At 55.5% G+C, this 22,435-nt stretch overlaps 2 protein-coding genes across 2 annotated transcripts in view; one reads left to right on the top strand and one right to left on the bottom strand.

The window, feature by feature from the left end:
• The window catches only part of DHRSX (dehydrogenase/reductase X-linked), a 259,390-nt gene that overhangs the window by 7,984 nt on the left and 228,971 nt on the right, over positions 1-22,435 (bottom strand). The window lies entirely within an intron of this gene.
• On the top strand, positions 3,438-22,097 carry LOC308239461 (granulocyte-macrophage colony-stimulating factor receptor subunit alpha-like; the record flags this gene model as incomplete). The annotated part of the gene is made up of 9 exons (XM_080652266.1): positions 3,438-3,510; positions 6,153-6,295; positions 7,836-7,962; positions 8,656-8,785; positions 10,833-11,017; positions 12,428-12,556; positions 19,246-19,348; positions 20,773-20,854; positions 21,945-22,097. The coding sequence occupies 9 exons, from the start codon at positions 3,438-3,440 to the stop codon at positions 22,095-22,097; spliced, it is 1,125 nt and encodes a 374-aa protein (XP_080508392.1).

The following is a 22,435-nucleotide window of genomic DNA, read 5'->3' on the forward strand; positions in this document are numbered from 1 at the left end:
CTCATCTCTGGGGTGGTGTTGGGTGGGGGACGGGGGACGGGGCTGGGTGGGGGGGGACAGGGTGTTGAGGTAAAGGCAGCCGGATGGTGTGGCTCAGGGGTTGAGGGTCAACCTGTGGACCAGGAGGTCAAGGTTGGTTCGATTCCCGGTCAAGGGCACAGGCCCCGGGTGGTGGGCTCGATGCCCAGTCGGGGGCGTGCGGGAGGCAGCTGATCAGTGATTCTCTCTCATTGTGGATGTCTCTCTCTCTCTCTCTCTCTCTCTCTTTCTCCCTCTTTCTCCCTTCCTCTCTCTGAAATCAATAAAAATATATTTAAAAAAACAACAACAATAACAGCCCTAATCGGTTTGGCTCAGAGCGTTGGCCTGCAGACCGAAGGGTCCTGGGTTCGATTCCCGGTCAAGGGCACAGGCCCGGGTGGTGGGCTCCGTCCCCAGGAGGGGGCGTGCAGGAGGCAGCCGATCCATGATTCTCTCTCCTCATGGATGTTTCTCTCTCTCTCTCTCCCTCTCCCTTCCTCTCTGAAATTAATACAAATATATTTTTATTAAAAAAAAAAAAAAAAAAGAAAAGTGGGGAGTTGGGAGCTCAGAGGCCATTGGTCTTCCCCCCTGAGAGGTACCCCTCGAAGCAGCATCCAGGACGTCTGGGGTGGCGTCTCCCCAACCTGCTCGTCTCGCACGGGGAGGCCTGCGTGCAGAGTTTGGGGGGCTGGGGGGGGTCATAGCATCTTCTCCCCCTCTCCAGACGGAGCCTCAGACCTGGGCCGCAAAGACCTTCATTCTCTCTCCCTCTCCCTGGCCACACCCCTCAGCCTTGGAAGGGTGCCGAGTGAGACACCCCCAAAGGTGCCTCTGTGGCTTAAGGATTATCTATAAGAATGAAGGCGTAATATTGCCAGTTAGGCCAGACAGCCAAAGGACCTTCCGGACGTCATTCCGGACGTCCTTCCGGATGAAGCCGCCGTGGCGGGAGCCGAGGCAGAGGCAGTTAGGGGCGATCAGGCAGGCAGAGTGGTTAGGGGTGATCAGGCAGGCAGAGTGGTTAGGGGCGATCAGGCAGGCAGAGTGGTTAGGGGCGATCAGGCAGGCAGAGTGGTTAGGGGTGATCAGGCAGGCAGAGTGGTTAGGGGCGATCAGGCAGGCAGAGTGGTTAGGGGTGATCAGGCAGGCAGGTGAGTGGTTAGGGGCGATCAGGCAGGCGAGTGGTTAGGGGCAGTCAGGCAGGCAGAGTGGTTAGGGGCGATCAGGCAGGCAGAGGGGTTAGGGGCGATCAGGCAGGCAGAGTGGTTAGGGGCCATCAGGCAGACAGGTGAGCGGTTAGGGGCGATCAGGCAGGCAGGGGAGCGGTTAGGGGCGATCAGGCAGGCAGAGTGGTTAGGGGTGATCAGGCAGGCAGAGTGGTTAGGGGTGATCAGGCAGGTGAGTGGTTAGGGGTGATCAGGCAGGTGAGTGGTTAGGGGCGATCAGGCAGGCAGAGTGGTTAGGGGTGATCAGGCAGGCAGATGAGTGGTTAGGGGTGATCAGGCAGGTGAGTGGTTAGGGGCGATCAGGCAGGCAGAGTGGTTAGGGGTGATCAGGCAAGCAGAGTGGTTAGGGGTGATCAGGCAGGCAGAGTGGTTAGGGGCGATCAGGCAGGCAGGTGAGTGGTTAGGGGCGATCAGGCAGGCAGAGTGGTTAGGGGCGATCAGACAGGCAGAGTGGTTAGGGGTGATCAGGCAGGCAGAGTGGTTAGGGGCGATCAGACAGGCAGAGTGGTTAGGGGCGATCAGACAGGCAGAGTGGTTAGGGGCGATCAGACAGGCAGAGTGGTTAGGGGCGATCAGACAGGCAGAGTGGTTAGGGGCGATCAGGCAGGCAGAGTGGTTAGGGGCGATCAGGCAGGCAGAGTGGTTAGGGGTGATCAGGCAGGCAGAGTGGTTAGGGGCGATCAGGCAGGCAGGCAGGCATTCCCTCTTTGGCAAAGCCAATTTGGAAATTTGCATAAAAGACCTTTGCAAGCGTGTTATTTTTGGCGTTGTTGTTGATGTTAATCCTCACCGGAGAATATTTTTCCCGTTGGTTTTTAGAGAGAGTGGGAGAGAGAGGGAGAGACACAGAGAGAGAGAGAAACATCGATGGGAGAGAGACCCATCCATGGGTGGCCTCCTGCACGTGCCCAGACCAGGGCCAGGCTGGGGAGGAGCCCGCCACCCAGGTCCATGCCCTTGACCGGAATCGAACCCGGGACCCTTCCGTCCGCAGGCCGACGCTCTATCCACTGAGCCACACGGGCCAGGGCCGGAAATTTCCACTGGTAACGACCTCCCTGTGCCAGGAAGAGAGCTGCTCTGAGAGAGAGATCTTATCCCACCAGAGGCCTTATCGACGGAACCAGACACCCTTCTTCCCCCCCGCCCCGTTTCCTCCCCGCCCCGTCCCAGATCGGTCCTTCTCCAACGCGAAGCTCGAGAGCCTTTTCTTTGTTTAGATTAGATGTATATATTTTTAGAGGCCCGGTGCGTGAATTCGTGCACCCATGGGGCCCCTCGGCCTGGCCTGCGGGATCGGGCTGAAACCGGCTCTCCGACATCCCCCAAGGGGTCCCGGATGGCGAGAGGGCGCAGGCCAGGCTGAGGGACCCCAAGGTGCAGGATCGGGGCCGGGGAGGGACGCGGGAGGTTGGCCCATGGGGGAGGGACCGTGGGAGGGCTCCAGGGCGTGTCCGGCCCGTCTCGCTCAGTCCCGATCAGACGGACCCCAGCAGCAAGCTAACCTACCGGTCGGAGCGTCTGCCCCCTGGTGGTCAGTGCACGTCATAGCGACTGGTTAACCCGTCGACTGTCTGCCCCCTGGTGGTCAGTGCACGTCATAGCGACTGGTCAACCGGTCGACAGTCTGCCCCCTGGTGGTCAGTGCACGTCATAGCGACTGGTCAACCGGTCGACTGTCTGCCCCCTGGTGGTCAGTGCACGTCATAGCGAGCGGTTGAGCGGCCTTAGCATATCATTAGCATATTACGCTGTGATTGGCTGAATGACCGACCGGTCAACAGGACACTTAGCATATTAGATTTTTATTACACAGGATATATATACATGTATATAGTCTTCTTCTCTCTAAAATCAATAAAAATATGTATTTTAAAAAGAGAGAGAGAGAGATCCCTGGCTGGTGTGGCTCAGTGGATAGAGCGTCGGCCTGCAGACTGAAGGGTCCTGGGTTCGAATCCATCCTGGGTTGCGGGCTCCACCCCCTGTAGGGGCCGTGCAGGAGGCAGCCGATCCATGAGTCTCTCTCCTTATGGATGTTTCTCTCTCCCTCTTCCTCTCCCTTCCTCTCTGACATCAATAAAAAATATTATTTCAAAAAAAAAAAACAAGAGAGAGAGAAGGAAATGTGACCTCTGACCTGGTGCTGTCTCCTCTTTGGCGAGCAGGTCCCGCTGTGGGTCTGGGATGGCGCTTCCGTTGGGCTTGGCAAGCCTCCTGGTGCTCCTCACGTTTGCATCCTGTGAAGACGCACCCCTGGGTAGGTGCCGGCGAGGGATCTGGGATGGGGTGGGGTGGGCCACACCTGGGCAGGTGCCGGCGAGGGATCTGGGATGGGGTGGGCCACACCTGGGCAGGTGCTGCTGAGGGGTCTGGGATGGGGTGGGCCACACCTGGGCAGGTGCTGGTGAGGGATCTGTAATGGGATGGGGTGGGCCACACATGGGCAGGTGCTGGTGAGGGATCTGGGATGGGGTGGGCCACACCTGGGCAGGTGCTGGTGAGGGATCTGGGATGGGATGGGGTGGGCCACACCTGGGCAGGTGCCGGTGAGGGATCTGGATGGGGTGGGCCACACCTGGGCAGGTGCTGGTGAGGGATCTGGGATGGGATGGGATGGGATGGGGTGGGCCACACCTGGGCAGGTGCTGCTGAGGGGTCTGGGATGGAGTGGGCCACACCTGGGCAGGTGCTGGTGAGGGATCTGTAATGGGGTGGGGTGGGCCACACCTGGGCAGGTGCTGGTGAGGGATCTGGGATGGGGTGGGCCACACCTGGGCAGGTGCTGGTGAGGGATCTGGGATGGGATGGGCCACACCTGGGCAGGTGCTGGTGAGGGATCTGTAAAGGGATGGGATGGGCCACACCTGGGCAGGTGCCGGTGAGGGATCTGGATGGGATGGGGTGGGCCACACCTGGGCAGGTGCCAGCGAGGAATCTGGGATGGGGTGGGCCACACCTGGGCAGGTGCCAGCGAGGAATCTGGGATGGGGTGGGCCACACCTGGGCAGGTGCCAGCAAGGGATCTGGGATGGGATGGGCCACTCCTGGGCAGGTGCCGGTGAGGGATCTGTAAAGGGATGGGGTGGGCCACACCTGGGCAGGTGCCGGTGAGGGATCTGGGATGGGATGGGCCACACCTGGGCAGGTGCTGGTGAGGGATCTGTAAAGGGATGGGGTGGGCCACACCTGGGCAGGTGCCAGCGAGGGATCTGGATGGGGTGGGCCACACCTGGGCAGGTGCAAGTGAGGGATCTGGGATGGGATGGGATGGGATGGGATGGGATGGGGTGGGCCACACCTGGGCAGGTGCTGGTGAGGAATCTGGGATGGGGTGGGCCACACCTGGGCAGGTGCTGGTGAGGGATCTGGGATGGGATGGGATGGGATGGGATGGGGTGGGCCACACCTGGGCAGGTGCTGGTGAGGGATCTGGGATGGGATGGGATGGGATGGGATGGGATGGGCCACACCTGGGTAGGTGCCGGCGAGGGATCTGGGATGGGGTGGGCCACACCTGGGCAGGTGCTGGTGAGGGATCTGGGATGGGATGGGCCACACCTGGGCAGGTGCTGGTGAGGGATCTGGGATGGGATGGATGGGATGGGCCACACCTGGGTAGGTGCCGGCGAGGGATCTGGGATGGGGTGGGCCACACCTGGGTAGGTGTCGGCAAGGGATCTGTAATGGGGTGGGCCACACCTGGGCAGGTGCTGGTGAGGGATCTGGGATGGGATGGGATGGGACACACCTGGGTAGGTGCCGGCGAGGGATCTGGGATGGGGTGGGCCACACCTGGGCAGGTGCTGGTGAGGGATCTGGGATGGGGTGGGCCACACCTGGGCAGGTGCTGGTGAGGGATCTGGGATGGGATGGATGGGATGGGCCACACCTGGGTAGGTGCCGGCGAGGGATCTGGGATGGGGTGGGCCACACCTGGGCAGGTGCTGGTGAGGGATCTGGGATGGGATGGATGGGATGGGCCACACCTGGGTAGGTGCCGGCGAGGGATCTGGGATGGGGTGGGCCACACCTGGGCAGGTGCTGGTGAGGGATCTGGGATGGGATGGATGGGATGGGCCACACCTGGGTAGGTGCCGGCGAGGGATCTGGGATGGGGTGGGCCACACCTGGGTAGGTGCCGGCGAGGGATCTGGGATGGGGTGGGCCACACCTGGGCAGGAGCTGGTGAGGGATCTGGGATGGGATGGGATGGGATGGGGTGGGCCACACCTCAGCAGGTGCAGGTGAGGGATCTGGGATGGGGTGGGCCACACCTGGGCGGGTGCAGGCAAGGGATCTGGGATGGGGTGGGCCACACCTGGGCAGGTGCAGGCGACCTCTGGGTTCCTGGGTCAATGCTCCACCGCTGAGGCACCCCGGACGGGTTAAAATGGTTCCTTTCATCTTCTGCGAATTTGGCCTCATTACAGAAAAAAGGGGAAAAAAAAAATAAAAACCAGACAAAAACAAAAACATTGGATAGCACCCCTGATGCTTTTAAAGTGTGTCCCCGCAACCGGAATCACACAGAGTGTCCAGATGAGGATGATCTCTGAACGCATCATCATCGGGCCACTCCGTGTCCATCCTATAGAATAAAAGGCTCATATGCACATGGTCCCCTCGACCGGGAGTTCGACCAGCAGGCAGGCCGGCCAACCGCCCATGTCCCCTCCCCCTGGCCAGGCTGGCCGGACCCCACCCATGCACGCATTCATGCACCGGGCCTCTAACATATATATACACACACACTGAGTGGCCAGATTATTATGGGTTCAGAGATCATCCTCATCTGGCCCCTCTTTGTATAGCATCCCCGGGGGAGAGGGAGCGTCCCGACTCTCCCTGTGTTTTTCTTTGCCGGTTGTCTGTCTGTCTCGGCGTTCTTTCCGTTAAAAGCAGAGGATAAGACGTCCCCCGTTGTCAACATGAAGCTGGACCCAAGGAAAAAGGTGTTGACCTGGAATTCCCGGGGAAATGTGATGGAGCAAGAATGCACGTTGGACACGCCGCCCGCCTTTTCCACCAGGCAGCACCCACAGGTACAGGCTCAGGGTTCGCGGACGGCTCTGCTCCGTGGAAACCTTGAATTTCTCTGTGAGACGCCTCTTAACTGCTCTCGCTGAAAAGAAAAGAAAAAAAAATAAAAAAGACAGCTCGGCCAGTGTAGTTCAGTGATGGAGCATCGACGTAGGAACTAGGAGGTCACTGTTCGATTCCTAGTCAGGCCACGTACCTGGGTTGTGAGCTCAATCCCTGGGGCGGGAGGGGCATGCCGGAGGCAGCCAATCAGTGATTCTCTCTCATCGTGGATGTTTCTCTCTCTCTCTCCCTTCCTCTCTGAAATCGATAAAAAAAATATATATATATATATTAAGCAAAAGAAAAGAAAAGAAAAAAAAATTTCCTCCATCCTCTTAGGTTCCGTGACGGGGGCCTGCAAATTAAACTGACAAAAGAGAGGTCAAGGGGAGAAAAACTCTGCCGTGGCGTCCCCAGGCTCCATTTTGACTCGCACAAAGCGTCGCAGGGAAGACGTGGACACACTAAAGAAGGGGCTGGACGAGGGAGATTTATACAATTGCCATTTTAAGAAAAGACAATAAATGGTGGAGAAGGGACTAGATGAAGGAAAGGGGATTTGGGCTTCGGGGACTGATCATTTGGTGGCTGTGACACAGGCACCAAGAGGTCACCACATGGCCCTGGCCGGTGTGGCTCAGTGGATAGAGCGTCAGCCTGTGGGCTGAAGGGTCCCGGGTTCGATTACCGGTTAAAGGCACATGCCTGGGTTTCGGGCTCGATCCCCAGTAGGGGGCGTGCAGGAGGCAGCTGATCCATGATTCTCTCTCATCCTTGATGTCTCTCTCTCTCTCTCTCCTTCTCCCTTCCTCTCTGAAATCAATAAAATATGTATTTAAAAAAAAATAGAGCCCTAGCTGGTGTGGCTCAGTGGATAGAGCATCAGCCTATGGACTGAAGGGTCCTGGGTTCGATTCCCGGTCAAAGGCACATGCCTGGGTTTTGGGCTCGATCCCCAGTAGGGGGGGTGCAGGAGGCAGCTGATCCATGATTCTCTCTCACCATGGATGTTTCTCTCTCTCTCTCTCTCTCTCTCTCCTCCTTTCATCTCTGAAATCAAATAAAATATACACTGAGTGATCTCTGAACCTCTAATATATTATATTATATTATGTTATGTTATATTATATTATATTATATTATATTATATTATATTATATTATGATCTCTAAACGCATAGTAATCTGGCCACTCAGTGTATATATATTAGAGGCCCGGTGCATGAATTCGTGCATGGGTGGGGTCCGGCCAGCCTGGCCAGGGGGAGGGGACATGGGTGGTTGGCCGGCCTGCCTGCTGGTCAAACTCCCGGTCGAAGGGACAATTTGCATATGAGCCTTTTATTCTATAGGATGGACATGGAGTGGCCAGATGATTATGTGTTCAGAGATCATCCTCATCTGGCCCCTCTGTGTATATGAAAAGGAAAAAGAAAGAAACAGCTTCAAGGTCGTGGGGAGCAAAGGTCGTATATTTGACCTTGGCCGGTGCCCGTTCTAGGTCACAGGAGACAACACCTACTTTTGCCGGTTCCCCAACGCCGTGCTGCACAGGGGTGCCACGCTCACCGTGGAGGGGACGGCCGAGGGGTCCCCATTTCAGTCCGTCCTGGAGTTCCATAATTCAGGTGAGGCCCCCCCTCCCTGGGGACCCCAATGTCATTAGAGGGACCAGCATGGACCTCAGGGTCCAGAGGGGCTCCGTGTCCAAGGGGCTGGAGATGCTGGCAGTGTGGCCGATCCGTAAGGATTTTTTTAAAAAAAATTCTTTATCCCTGGCTGGTGTGGCTCAGTGGATAGAGCGTCGGCCTGCGGACGGAAGGGTCCCGGATTCGATTCCGGTCGAGGGCATGGACCTTGGTGGCGGGCACATCCCCAGGTGGGGGCGTGCAGGAGGCAGCTGATGGATGTTTCTCTCTCATCAATGTTTCTAACTCTCGATCCCTCTCCCTTCCTCTCTGTAAAAAAAAATCAATAAAATATATTTTTAAAAAATTCTTTATCCCTGGCTGGTGTGGCTCAGTGGATAGAGTGTCAGCCTGTGGACTAAAGGGTCCCGGGTTCGATTCCCGGTCCAGGGCACATGCCCGGGTTGCAGGCTCCATCCCCAGGAGGGGGCGTGCAGGAGGCAGCCGATCCATGATTCTCTCTCCTCATGGATGTTTATCTCTCTCTCTCTCTCTCTCTCTCTCTCTCTCTCTCTCTCTCTCTCTCTTCCTCTCTGAAATCAATATATATATATATATTTTTTAAATGCTTTATTGGTTGAAAGTTTTACAGATGACCCCTTTTTAAGGATTTTTTTCCTTGTTTTCCCCCAGGCCGGGAAGGATCTGGGGCTGTGAACTTCTCCTGCCTCATTTATAACCTGCACCTCATGAGGTGTAACTGGACCCCAGGCCCGGCCGCCCCCACCGACGTCCAGTATCAGCTGTACGGCTGGACCTCCAGGTGAGCCGGGGACCTGCCAGGCCTCGGAGACTTACCTGGGGGGTCCCTGAAGTCACGGGCAGGCCTGGCCGGTGCGGCTCAGGGGTTGAGCGTCGACCTAGGAACCAGGAGGTCACAGGTTCGATTCCCGGTCAAGGGCACCTGCCCGGGTTGCGGGCTCCATCCCCAGTAGGGGGCGTGCAGGAGGCAGCCAATCCATGATTCTCTCTCATCATGGATGTCTCTCTCTCTCTCTCTCTCTCTCTCTCTCTCTCTTTCTCTCTCTCTCTCTCTCTCTCTCTCTCCTTCTCCCTTCCTCTCTCTGCAATAAAAAATATCTATACTAATAAAAGGGTAATTCGCTAATTAGACTGGACGTCTTCGGGACCTCCTTCTGGATGTCCTTCCGGACAAAGCCACGGTGAGGAATGCCGAGGCAGAGGTAGTTAGGGGCAATCAGGCCGGCAGGGGAGAGCAGTTAGGGGCAATCAGGCCGGCAGGGGAGAGCAGTTACGGGCGATCAGGTCGGCAGGGGAGAGCAGTTAGGGGTGATCAGGCATCAGGGGAGAGCAGTTGGGGGCGATCAGGCAGGCAGGGGAGAGCAGTTAGGGGCAATCAGGCAGGCAGGGGAGCAGTTAGGGGCAATCAGGCAGGCAGGGGAGCAGTTAGGGGCGATCAGGCTGGCAGGGGAGAGCAGTTACGGGCGATCAGGTCAGCAGGGGAGAGCAGTTAGGGGCGATCAGGCTGGCAGAGGGGTTAGGGGCGATCAGGTCAGCAGGGGAGAGCAGTTAGGGGCGATCAGGCTGGCAGAGGGGTTAGGGGCGATCAGGCCGGCAGGGGAGAGCAGTTAGGGGCGATCAGGCTGGCAGAGGGGTTAGGGGCGATCAGGCAGGCAGGCAGGTGAGTGGTTAGGAGCCAGCAGTCCTGGAATGCGAGAGGGATGTCCGACTGCTGGTTAAGGCCCAATCCCAGCAGTTGGACATCCCCCGAGGGGTCCCAGATTGGAGAGGGTGCAGGCCGGGCTGAGGGACCCTGACCCCGTGCACAAATTTCGTGCACCAGGCCTCTAGTATGTATGTATGTATATTTAAGAAAGAATCAATCAAAGAATGCATAAATAAGTGGAATAACACGTCGATGTTTCTCTCTCTCCCTTCCTCTCTCTCTCTTTCTCTAAAAGTTAATATGTTTGAGCATTTTAATATATAAATGTCTTAGTGATTAAAACAAAGGGATACTGTGTCTAGAATCAAACGAACACAGGCATCTAAAATGGCAATTTGCACCATAGCCGGTTTGGCTCAGTGGATAGAGCGTCAGCCTGCGGACTGAAGGGTCCCGGGTTCGATTCCCGGTCAGGGCACATGCCTGGGTTGCGGGCTCGATCCTCAGGGTGAGGCATGCAGGAGGCGGCCGATCCATGATTCTCTCTCCTCATGGATGTTTCTCTCTCTCCCTCTCCCTTCCTCTCTCTGAAATCAATAAAAATATATTTTAAAATATAAAAAAAATAAAATTACAATTTGCAGGTGATTGGAATGTTTGCAATGTTGCTGGTAGCAACTTTTGGTTCCTATGCTCTGGGAAGGAAAAAAAAAACTGATGAAATAATTAACGAGTATTACAATAAAAAAAATAAAAGTGAATATGTCTTTAAAAAATTAAAATGGTGAGATTTCTTTCTGTTTTTACAATCTCTTTGTGATTCCCTGTGTCATGCTTATTCCATGATAAAAAATATGTCCCTTTTTTTTTGTCCCTTTTAAAAATATATATTTTTTCCTTGTTTCAGAGAGAGGGAGATAGAGATAGAAACATCCATGAAATGAGAGAGAATCATGGATCAGCTGCCTCCTGCACAGCCCCTAACCGTGACCTCCTGATTCACAGGTCGATGCTCAACCACTGAGCCACACCGGCCAGTCTTCTTGCCCGTTTTTGGAGAGTTTTTAGTGTTGGGACTCGGGGGAGGGGGGGAGAGAGGGAAGGAGAGATTGGGGTCTCGATGGTGTACCCCTAACAGGATACACTCTCTGGCTGACCTCTTGACCCCCCTTGGAATTTCCAGGCATGAGGACGTGGTCGAGTGCCCCCGTTATACGGCTGACTCGTCGGGGACACGCGTGGGCTGTCGCTTTGATGAGCTGGTAGGGTCCCAGCTCACAGACACCTACTTCTTCCTGGTGAACGGAACCAGCGTGGAGACGCCAATCCAGTTTACGGACTTCGCCCCTGTTAAAGGCATCCAGATCGGTGAGACAAAATCCCACCTCCTGGTTTCTCCCCAAGGAAATCGTCTGGATTTACTGCATTTGGGGATGAGTCCCATTGTCTCCTGGGCCGGCCTGACAATGTCCCACCTCCTGGTTTCTCCCCAAGGAAATCGTCTGGATTTACTGCATTTGGGGTTGGGTCCCATTGTCTCCTGGGCTGGCCTAACAATGTCCCACCTCCTGGTTTCTCCCAAGGAAATCTTCTGGATTTACTGCATTTGGGGGTGTGTCCCATTGTCTCCTGGGCCGGCCTGACAATGTCCCACCTCCTGGTTTCTCCCCAAGGAAATCGTCTGGATTTACTGCATTTGGGGGTGTGTCCCATTGTCTCCTGGGCCGGCCTGACAATGTCCCACCTCCTGGTTTCTCCCCAAGGAAATCGTCTGGATTTACTGCATTTGGGGGTGTGTCCCATTGTCTCCTGGGCTGGCCTGACAAGGTCCCACCTCCTGGTTTCTCCCCAAGGAAATCGTCCGGATTTAGTGCATTTTGGGGTGTTTCCCATTGTCTCCTGGGCCGGCCTGACAATGTCCCACCTCCTGGTTTCTCCCCAAGGAAATTGTCTGGATTTAGTGCATTTGGGGGTGTGTCCCATTGTCTCCTGGGCCGGCCTGACAATGTCCCACCTCCTGGTTTCTCCCCAAGGAAATATTCTGGATTTATTGCATTTGGGGGTGTGTCCCATTGTCTCCTGGGCCGGCCTGACAATGTCCCACCTCCTGGTTTCTCCCCAAGGAAATCGTCTGGATTTACTGCACTTGGGGGTGTGTCCCATTGTCTCCTGGGCCGGCCTGACAAGGTCCCACCTCCTGGTTTCTCCCCAAGGAAATCGTCTGGATTTACTGCACTTGGGGATGGGTCCCATTGTCTCCTGGGCCGGCCTGACCACCATCCGGATCCAGACTCAGAGTCAGGGAGGCAGAAATGCCGAATGGGAATTAGGGAGGTCACGGCCCTGCCTTGAGGTGGGATATAGGAGACGTGTATAGGAGTGTCACACGTGAAAGATGTCACACATGAGCCCCAGCCGGTGTGGCTCAGTGGGTAGAGCGTCGGCCTGCAGACTGAAGGGTCCTGGGTTCGATTCCCAGTCAAGGGCACATGCCCGGGTTGTGGGCTCCATCCCCTGTAGGGGGCGTGCAGGAGGCAGCCGATCGATGATTCTCTCTCATCATGGATGTTTCTCTCTCCCTCTCCCTTCCACTCCGAAATAAATACATATTTTTAAAAATAATAATAATAATAATAATAATAATAATAATAAACCAGGACAAGTGACTCTTAAGATCCATTTCTCTACGTCTCATCGAGTCACCTCATCGGCCTCAGACCCAGTTGAGTTGATTGTGTTCTGTTTTTTGGGTTTTGTTTTTTGTTTTTTTTTTCTTAGAAAAGTTTGATCCCCCGGCAAACCTCACCGTCCGCGACAACGGGTCCCATCACGTTATCCACTGGGACAACCCCACGCTGCGGTTTGAGGTCTCGAGTAACGTCTTGTTTTACGAGCTGGACATCCAACGTGAGGTAAGGACAGAATCCATGGGGGAAGAGTCACACGCTGGGGCCCCTCCTTCTCTCCCGTTTGGGGTCAAATGCTCACCAATAGAATCTGTGATCCACAAAGCTGTTTGCCGTAAGAGCGCCATCCATCAATTTTTTTTTTCTTTTACACAAAGCATTTTTTAAAAAAATATGTTTTTATTGCTTTCAGAGAGGAAGGGAGAGGCAGAGAGAGAGAGAGAGAGAGAGAGAGGAACATCCGTGATGAGAGAGAATCATGGATCGGCTGCCTCCTGCACGCCCCCTACTGGGGATCGAGCCTGCAACCTGGGCATGTGCCCTTGACCGGGAATCGAACCCTGACCTCCTGGTTCCTAGGTCGATGCCCAACCACTGAGCCACGCCAGCCAGACTAACAGCTTTTATTTTTATTTATTTATTTTAATATATTTTATTGATATTTCACAGAGAGAGGAAGGGAGAGGGATAGAGAGTCAGAAACATCGATGGGAGAGAAACTTGGATCAGCTGCCTCCTGCACACCCCCCACTGGGGATGTGCCTGCAACCAAGGTCCATGCCCTTGACCGGAATCGAACCCAGGACCCTTCCGTCCGCAGGCCGACGCTCTATCCACTGAGCCACACCGGTGAGGGCTTTATTTTTATTTTTAAAAATAAATTTTTTGATGGATTTCAGAGAGGGAAGGGAGACGGAGAGAAAGATAGAAACATCCATGATGAGAGAGAGAATCATGGATCGGCTGCCTCTCGGATCGGCACGCCCCGCCCTGGGGATCGAGCCCACAACCTGGGCATGTGCCCCGACCGGGAATCGAACCCGCGATCTTTTATTACATGGGGTGATGCTCAACCACTGAGCCACACCCGCCAGGGCCCGGAAGAATTTCTTTTTTTTTTTTTTTTTCCTGCATCTGTTGAATCCCAAATATTTTCAGCTCAACATAATCTTCATACGAATGCTGAGCTTCTGGGGGGACTTCTGTGCTGAAATCCATTGTTAAAAACTCAGCCACTTACCTTCTCCTCTTTGCTATGGTTTTCTAGGGCAGTTCCTCTAAGCAAGACTCTGTACGTATATTTTCCTTTTTTAAAAATATACTAGAGGCCCGGTGCACGAATTCATGCACCGGTGGGGGTCCCACGGCCTGGCCTGCGGGATCGGGCTGAAACCGGCTCTCCGACATCCCCTGAGGGGTCCTGGGTTGCGAGAGGGTGCAGGGCAGGCCGAGGGACCCCACCGGTGCACGATGGGGGCCGGGGAGGGACACGGGAGGTTGGCCAGCCGGGGAGGGACGTGGGAGGGCTCCAGGGCGTGTCCGGCCCGTCTCAGTCCCAAGGGGCCAGACCCCAGCAGCAAGCTAACCCACAGGTCGGAGCGTCTGCCCCCTGGTGGTCAGTGCACGTCATAGCGACTGGTCGACCGGTTGACTGTCTGCCCCCTGGTGGTCAGTGCACGTCATAGCGAGCGGTTGAGCGGCCTCAGCATATAATTAGCATGTGACGCTTCGATTGGTTGAACAGCCAACCGGTCGCCTGGACACTTAGCAGATTAAGCTGTTATTATATAGGATTTTTATTGATTTCAGAGAGAAAGGAAGGGAGAGAGAGAGAGAGAGAAACATCCATGAAGAGAGGGAATCATAGATCGGCTGCCTCCTGCACGCCCCCACCTGGGGATGGAGCCCGCAACCCGGGCATGTGCCCTTGACCGGGAATCAAACCCGGGACCCTTTAGTCCGCAGGCCGACGCTCTATCCACTGAGCCAAACCGGCTATGGTGGTCTATTTTATTTATTTTTAAATATATTTTTTCTTTCTTTCTGAATCTTGAGTCTCCTAGTACAGTAACTTCTTAAATTTTTTATTACTATTTTTTAAAATACATTTTTATTGATTTCAGAGAGGAAGGGAGAGGGAGAGAGAGAGAGAAACATCCATGAGGAGAGAGAATCATGGACCGGCTGCCTCCGGCACGCCCCCTACTGGAGGGGATGGAGCCTGCAACCTGGGCCTGTGCCCTTGACCGGGAATCGAACCCTGACCTCCTGGTTCCTAGGTCGACGCTCAACCCCTGAGCCACGCCCGTTGGGTTCCTAAATGTTTTTATTTCAAGCTGTTGGGAGAGAAACAGGATCCCCCATCCTCCTGCTCTCCCGGGACCTGAGCATGGACTCCCCAACCCCCTCCCTTGTCCCCCCTTCACCGGGGCCCCGTCCCCCACGGAGCTCACGGCGGGCCCTCGCTTCTCCCCGAGGTTTTCCTAAGGGGCAGCGAGGAAAACGTGTACTCGATGCCCCGTGCGTCCGTGAGATCCGCGCACACCGTCCGGGCGAGGGTGAGGTTCACGCGCGGCGAGTTATGGAGCGACTGGACGGCCGCTTTACATTTCGGTGAGTGTGGTGGTCTCCCCGGGGCCGGAGGCCGCCTGCCTCCCTCCTCTGCCTCCATCATGCACTTCTCCTCCCGTCCTGCAGGGGGCGCTGAGGTCACACGGGCCCCGTGGCTTCTCCTCTGTGTCCGCGTCTCCCCTTCTGTGTCTGACAAGGACCCTGTCCTTGGAGGGAGGGCCCCCCTGGACCAGGACGACCTCGTCTCCCACCCTTCGCTCCATCCCCTCTGTAAACAACCTGTGTCTTTCTCTTTTTTAAAAAAAAAAAAAATACTAGAGGCCCCGTTGCAGGAAGATTCGTGCAAGAATAGGCCTTCCGTCCGCGCCCCCCCACCCCGGCTTTGCTCCCTCTGCACCCCCTGGCCTTCCCCCTCACAGCAGGCGTCCCGCCCCACCCGGCTGCTCTGTGCCTGCGTATGCAAATGAACCCGCCATCTTTGTTGGGTTCATTTGCATACTCGCTCCTGATTGGCCGGTGGGCGTCGTCGCGGAGATACGGTCACTTTGCATGCTTCTCTTTTCTTAGTGTAGATTTTATTTTTTTTATTGATTTCAGAGAGGAAGGGAGAGAGAGAGAGAGAGAGAGAGAAACATCGCGCACTGGCGGGTGTGGCTCAGTGGATAGAGAGTCGGCCTGCGGACGGAAGGGTCCCGGGTTCGGTTCCCGGTCAAGGGCATGTACCTGGGTGGCGGGCTCGATCCCCGGGCCCGGTCAGGGTGCGTGCGGGAGGCAACCCATCGATGTGTCTCTCTCACATCGATGTTTCTCTCTCTCTCTCTCTGTGTCTCTCCCCTCCCCTTGCACTTTCTCTTACAAAATCAATGGAGCCCTAGCTGGTGCGGCTCAGTGGTTAGAGCGTCTGCCTGCGGACTGGGGGGGGGTGTCCCGGGTTCGATTCCCGGTCAAGGGCACAGGCCCGGGTTGCGGGCTCGACCCCCAGTAGGGGGCGTGCCGGAGGCAGCCGATCCGTGATTCTCTCTCATCACGATGTTTCTCTCTCTCTCTCCCTCTCCCTTCCTCTCTGAAATCAATAAAAACGTATTTTTTTTAAAAAAAATCAATGGAAAAATATCCTCAGGTGAGGATTTACAAAAAAAAAAAAAGAATGTTCACACATCATGTCTCCTCGGGGGGGCCAATGAGCCCATAGCAGACACCCCCCCCAGCACAGGGGACCCAGGCAGATCTTGGGGTCTCTCGGCCCAAGCCCCCCCTCCGTCTGTATCCTAGACTGACCCCCTGGACTCCCAGCCTTATTTCTGGGGTCACCCAATAAAGGGGTCCCTCCCGGTTTCAACCACTGAGCCGCTCTTTGTCACCTCATTGTCCACCCCATGGGGATGGGTCTGTAGGTCCCCCGCTGCCCGCCACCCCCAGTGTTGGGGTGTTACCCCCAGGGGTCAGCTGGCCTGCTCTCCCGGCTGTGAGTTCTTATCATGCACTGCTCCTCTCGTCCACCAGGGGGCGCTGAGGTCACACGGGCCAGGCCCCACAAGCACAGGGTGGTGCAGCTCCCAGCATCCCTTGCACTGACTCCTAGTTCGCTGGCCCTGTAGAACCGGCAAAAAAATAAATTAATTAAATTAAATTAAATTAAAATTTAAAAAAACAGGGTGGTATCCCTGCTTTCCTGGGCCCAGCGGTCCCCAGGGATCCATTCGGACACACAGGGCAGGAGTTCAAAGTTCACACACACTCATTCCTTTGGCCACGTCCCTGCACACTTCACACTTACACACTCACTCCTTTGGCCTTGTCCCTGCACACTTCACACTTACACACTCACTCCTTGGACCACGTCCGTGCACACTTCACACTTACACACTCACTCCTTTGGCCTTGACCCTGCACACTTCACACTTACACACTCCTTGGACCACGTCCGTGCACACTTCACACTTACACACTCACTCCTTTGGCCTTGACCCTGCACACTTCACACTTACACACTCACTCCTTTGGCCTTGTCCCTGCACACTTCACACTTACACACTCACTCCTTGTACCACGTCCCTGCACACTTCACACTTACACACTCCTTTGGCCTTGACCCTGCACACTTCACACTTACACACTCCTTGGACCACGTCCCTGCACACTTCACACTTACACACTCATCCCTTTGTCCACATCCCTGCACACTTCACACTTACACACTCACCCTTTTGTCCCTGTCCCTGCACACTTCACACTTACACACTCACCCTTTTGTCCCTGTCCCTGCACACTTCACACTTACACACTCACTCCTTGGACCACATCCCTGCACATTTCACACTTACACACTCACTCCTTCGACCACATCCCTGCACACTTCACACTTACACACTCACTCCTTGGACCACGTCCCTGCACACTTCACACTTACACACTCATCCCTTTGTCCACATCCCTGCACACTTCACACTTACACACTCACCCTTTTGTCCCTGTCCCTGCACACTTCACACTTACACACTCACCCTTTTGTCCCTGTCCCTGCACACTTCACACTTACACACTCACTCCTTGGACCACATCCCTGCACACTTCACACTTGCACACTCACTCCTTGGACCACATCCCTGCACACTTCACACTTACACACTCACTCCTTGGACCACGTCCCTGCACACTTCACACTTACACACTCACTCCTTGGACCACGTCCCTGCACACTTCACACTTACACTCTCATCCCTTTGGCCACGTCCCTGCACACTTCACTCTTACACACTCATCCCTTTGGCCACATCCGTGGACAATTCACACTTACACACTCACTCCTTGGGCCACATCTGTGAACAATTCACACTTACACACTCACTCCTTTGGCCACGTCTGTGCACACTTCACACTTACACACTCACACCTTGGACCACGTCCCTGCACACTTCACACTTACACACTCACACCTTGGACCACGTCCCTGCACACTTCACACTTACACACTCACACCTTGGACCACGTCCCTGCACACTTCACTCTTACACACTCACTCCTTTGGCCACGTCCCTGCACACTTCACACTTACACACTCACTCCTTTGGCCACGTCCCTGCACACTTCACACTTACACACTCACTCCTTTGGCCACGTCCCTGCACACTTCACACTTACACACTCATTCCTTTGTCCACATCCCTGCACACTTCACACTTACACACTCACCCTTTTGTCCCTGTCCCTGCACACTTCAGACTTACACACTCACTTCTTGGACCACATCCCTGCACATTTCACACTTACACACTCACTCCTTCGACCACATCCCTGCACACTTCACACTTACACACTCATCCCTTTGGCCACATCCGTGGACAATTCACACTTACACACTCACTCCTTGGGCCACATCTGTGAACAATTCACACTTACACACTCACTCCTTTGGCCACGTCTGTGCACACTTCACACTTACACACTCACACCTTGGACCACGTCCCTGCACACTTCACACTTACACACTCACTCCTTTGGCCATGTCCCTGCACACTTCACTCTTACACACTCACTCCTTTGGCCACGTCCCTGCACACTTCACACTTACACACTCACTCCTTTGGCCACGTCCCTGCACACTTCACACTTACACACTCATTCCTTTGGCCACGTCCCTGCACACTTCACACTTACACACTCACTCCTTTGGCCACGTCCCTGCACACTTCACACTTACACACTCACTCCTTTGGCCACATCCCTGCACACTTCACACTTACACACTCACTCCTTTGGCCATGTCCCTGCACACTTCACTCTTACACACTCACTCCTTTGGCCACGTCCCTGCACACTTCACACTTACACACTCACTCCTTTGGCCACGTCCCTGCACACTTCACTCTTACACACTCACTCCTTTGGCCATGTCCCTGCACACTTCACTCTTACACACTCACTCCTTTGGCCATGTCCCTGCACACTTCACTCTTACACACTCACTCCTTTGGCCACATCCCTGGACACTTCACACTTACACACTCACCCCTTTGGCCACGCCCGTGTCCTGGTTGATAGGAAATATCCCCTCAGGAAGAACGCGCTGGCCTTGGGAGGGTTCACCCTTATGAGCCGGGCCTGGGGACAATGTGGTCAGGGAGTCAGTGCGGTGGGTGGATACAGGACACCCCAGGAAGGAGACAGTCCAATGCCCATGTTCAGGGGCTCCCTGCCCCGTCCACCCTGCCTCCTCCGACCACACTCTCCCCCTCACGTTTGTCTGCGCATGACACACGGGAGGAGGGATGTGTGTGAACCAGACTGGGGTCCCTCCCCACCTCCCAACCCTCGTCTCTTCTTCCCCCCCCTCCACAGGCCTCCCAGACCAGGATGTCAGCGGCCTCCCTGTGGCCCTGCTGGGGATGGTGGTGGGGGTGGCCGCCCTGGTCATCACCGTCTTAATGTTTCTCTGCACAAGGTAACTCCCCCCCATCGCACCCCCACCCCACCCCCATCCCACTCACAAACAAAACACACACACAAAAAAAACTCAAAAGCATTATGCTCTTGGCCCTGGCCGGGGTGGCTCAGTGGATAGAGCGTCGGCCTGCGGACTGAAGGGTCCCGGGTTCGATTCCAGGTCAAGGGCAGGTACCCCGGTTGCAGGCTCCTCCCTGGCCAGAGCCAGGCCCTGGTTGGGGTGCGGGCTGGAGGCAACCCATCGATGTGTTTCTCGTCCATATTTCCCTCTCTCTCCCACTCTCTCTAAACATCAATGGAAACGTATCCTCGGGGGAGGACTGAAAAAAATAAAAGTAATTAAAATTTTTTGAGATATCAAAAGGAACAAAATAATCATAAACAGAACCCCTTTAAAATTCACCTGGAGCCCGGGAGGTGTGGCTCAGGGGTTGAGCATCGACGTATGAACCAGGAGGTCACGGGTTCGATTCCCGGTCAAGGGCACATGCCCGGGTTGCAGGCTCCATCCCCAGTAGGGGCGTGCAGGAGGCAGCCGATCCATGATTCTCTCTCCTCATGGATGTTTCTCTCTCTCCCTCCCTCTCCCTTCCTCTCTGAAATCAATTTTTTAAAATATATTTTATTGATTTTTTTACAGAGAAGAAGGGAGAGAGAGTTAGAAACATCAATGAGAGAGAAACATCCATCAGCTGCCTCCTGCACGCCCCCACCTGGGGATGTGCCCGCCACCAAGGTACATGCCCTTGACCGGGAATCGAACCCGGGACCCTTCAGTCCGCAGGCCGACGCTCCATCCACTGAGCCACACCGGTCAGGGCTCAAACCTCGGGTTTTAAAACAGGCCCAAATTGCCCTGGCCGGTGTGGCTCAGTGGATAGAGCGTCGGCCTGCGGACGGAAGGGTCCCGGGTTCGATTCCCGGTCAAGGGCACAGGCCCGGGTTGTGGGCTCCATCCCCAGTAGGGGGCATGCAGGAGGCGGCTGATCCATGATTCTCTCTCCTCATGGATGTTTCTCTCTCTCTTTATCTCTCCTTTCCTCTCTGAAATCAATAAAAAATGTAATAAAAAAGAAATAAACAAATAAAACAGGCCCAAATCACCTGGGCCCGGGGACCTAAAGACACCTTCTGTCCCCAAGAGCTGTTTGCAAGTGTCCATCCGTCGTAGCTCTTGAGGGGGTGGGGGGGCCAGGTCCCCACCCTTCGTGTCCCACATCCCTGACCCCGTCCGGCAGGAAGTGTGTGTCCCCCCAGGTGGAGGGTGGCCAGGCCCGATGGGAGCCATGAGCTTGGCCTCTGGGGGGGTGGATCAGTGGAGGGAAGGGCCAGAAGCTCCCCCACTGGGGTCAGACTCTGAGCCGGCGAGTCTCTCAACCATTTCTCTTCCTCCTCCCCCCCACCCACCCGCCCCCCCCCCAGGTTCTCCCTGATACACAAGCTGTTGCCTCCGGTGCCCCAGGCGAAGAGGGAGGTCGTGGGTGCCGGCGTGGCCTTTCTGGAGGTGAGTCGAGTGCGGGGAGCCCCCCGTGGTGGGACAAGCATGGGGTCCCGGTGGCTCTGGAGGGTTGGGGCTGGATCTGCACGTTCTGGGCGTTTCCCAGAAATGGAGGCAGCCCGGCCGGTGTGGCTCAGTGGATAGCGTGTCGATCAGTGAACCAGGAGGTCAGGGTTCGATTCCCGGTCCAGGGAACCTGCCCCGGGTTGTGGGCTCCATCCCCAGGAGGGGGCGTGCAGGAGGCAGCTGATCGATGATTCTCTCTCCTCATGGATGTTTCTCTCTCTCCCCCCGGCTTCCTCTCTGAAATCCATAAAAAAATAAATAAATAAGCAAATGGATTAAAGTAGAAATCACAAGAGAAATTAGAAAATATTTTTTAAAACAATAAAATAAGCCCTGGCCGGTGTGGCTCAGCGGATAGAGCGTCGGCCTGCGGACGGAAGGGTCCCGGGTTCGATTCCAGTCAAGGGCATGGACCTTGGTGGCGGGCACATCCCCAGGTGGGAGGTGTGCAGGAGGCAGCTGATGGATGTTTCTCTCTCATCGATGTTTCTGACTCTCTCTCCCTCTCCCTTCCTCTCTGTAAAAAATCAATAAAATATATTTAAAAATATATATTTTTTTATTGGTTTCAGAGAGAAAGAGAGAGAAACATCCATGAGGAGAGAGAATCATGGATCGGCTGCCTCCTGCACGCCCCCGACTGGTTGGGGATGGAGCCCACAACCCGGGCCTGTGCCCTTGACCGGGAATCGAACCCGGGACCCTTCAGTCCGCCGGCCGACGCTCTAACCACTGAGCAACACCAGCCAGGGTTTCCCATTGATTTTTTACAGAGAGGAAGGGAGAGGGATAGAGAGTTAGAAACATCGATGAGAGAGAAACATCCATCAGCTGCCTCCTGCACGCCTCCCACTGGGGATGTGCCCGCAACCAAGGTCCATGCCCTTGACCGGAATCGAACCCGGGACCCTTCAGTCCGCAGGCCGAGGCTCTAACCACTGAGCAACACCGGCCGGTCCGCCGCTCTTCTCGGTGGGAGGGCTGTTCCCTGGGGCCGGTGGCCTGGATGGGGCCCCGTCTTCTCTCTCAGGTCGCCTGGGACAGGGACAGCCGCCGGCCGAGCGTGCAGGAGGCCGAGGACGTCCTGTCGGTGGAGGAAGTGCAGCCCTCGGCGAGCGGACCAGGGGACCCCGTGGGCCCGGCGTCGCCCCAGCTCCTCAGCCCTGAGGAGCATCGGTCCTGAGCGCCGTCCCCTCGATGTGTGAGGTTCCAGGCGGGACGAGAACGGTCACCCCATCCGACCTGGGCCCGCGGCCTGTTCAATCTGCTTGCGCATGTGTGTGTGTGCGCGCAGGCGTGTGTTCACATGTGAGCGTGCATGTGTGTGCAAAAGCAGGTGTACATGCATGCATGTACACATGTGCACACATGCAGGATCATGTGTGTGCTGTGTGCACATGTTCATATGTGCAGGCATGTGCGAAACAGGTGTGTATACATGTATGCATGTGCGCATGTGCACACATGAAGGATCATGTTTGTGTGCTCTGCGTGCACATGTTCATATGTGCAGGCATGTGC

Source organism: Plecotus auritus (assembly GCF_963455305.1).
Source record: "Plecotus auritus genome assembly, chromosome: X".
NCBI lineage: Eukaryota > Metazoa > Chordata > Mammalia > Chiroptera > Vespertilionidae > Plecotus > Plecotus auritus.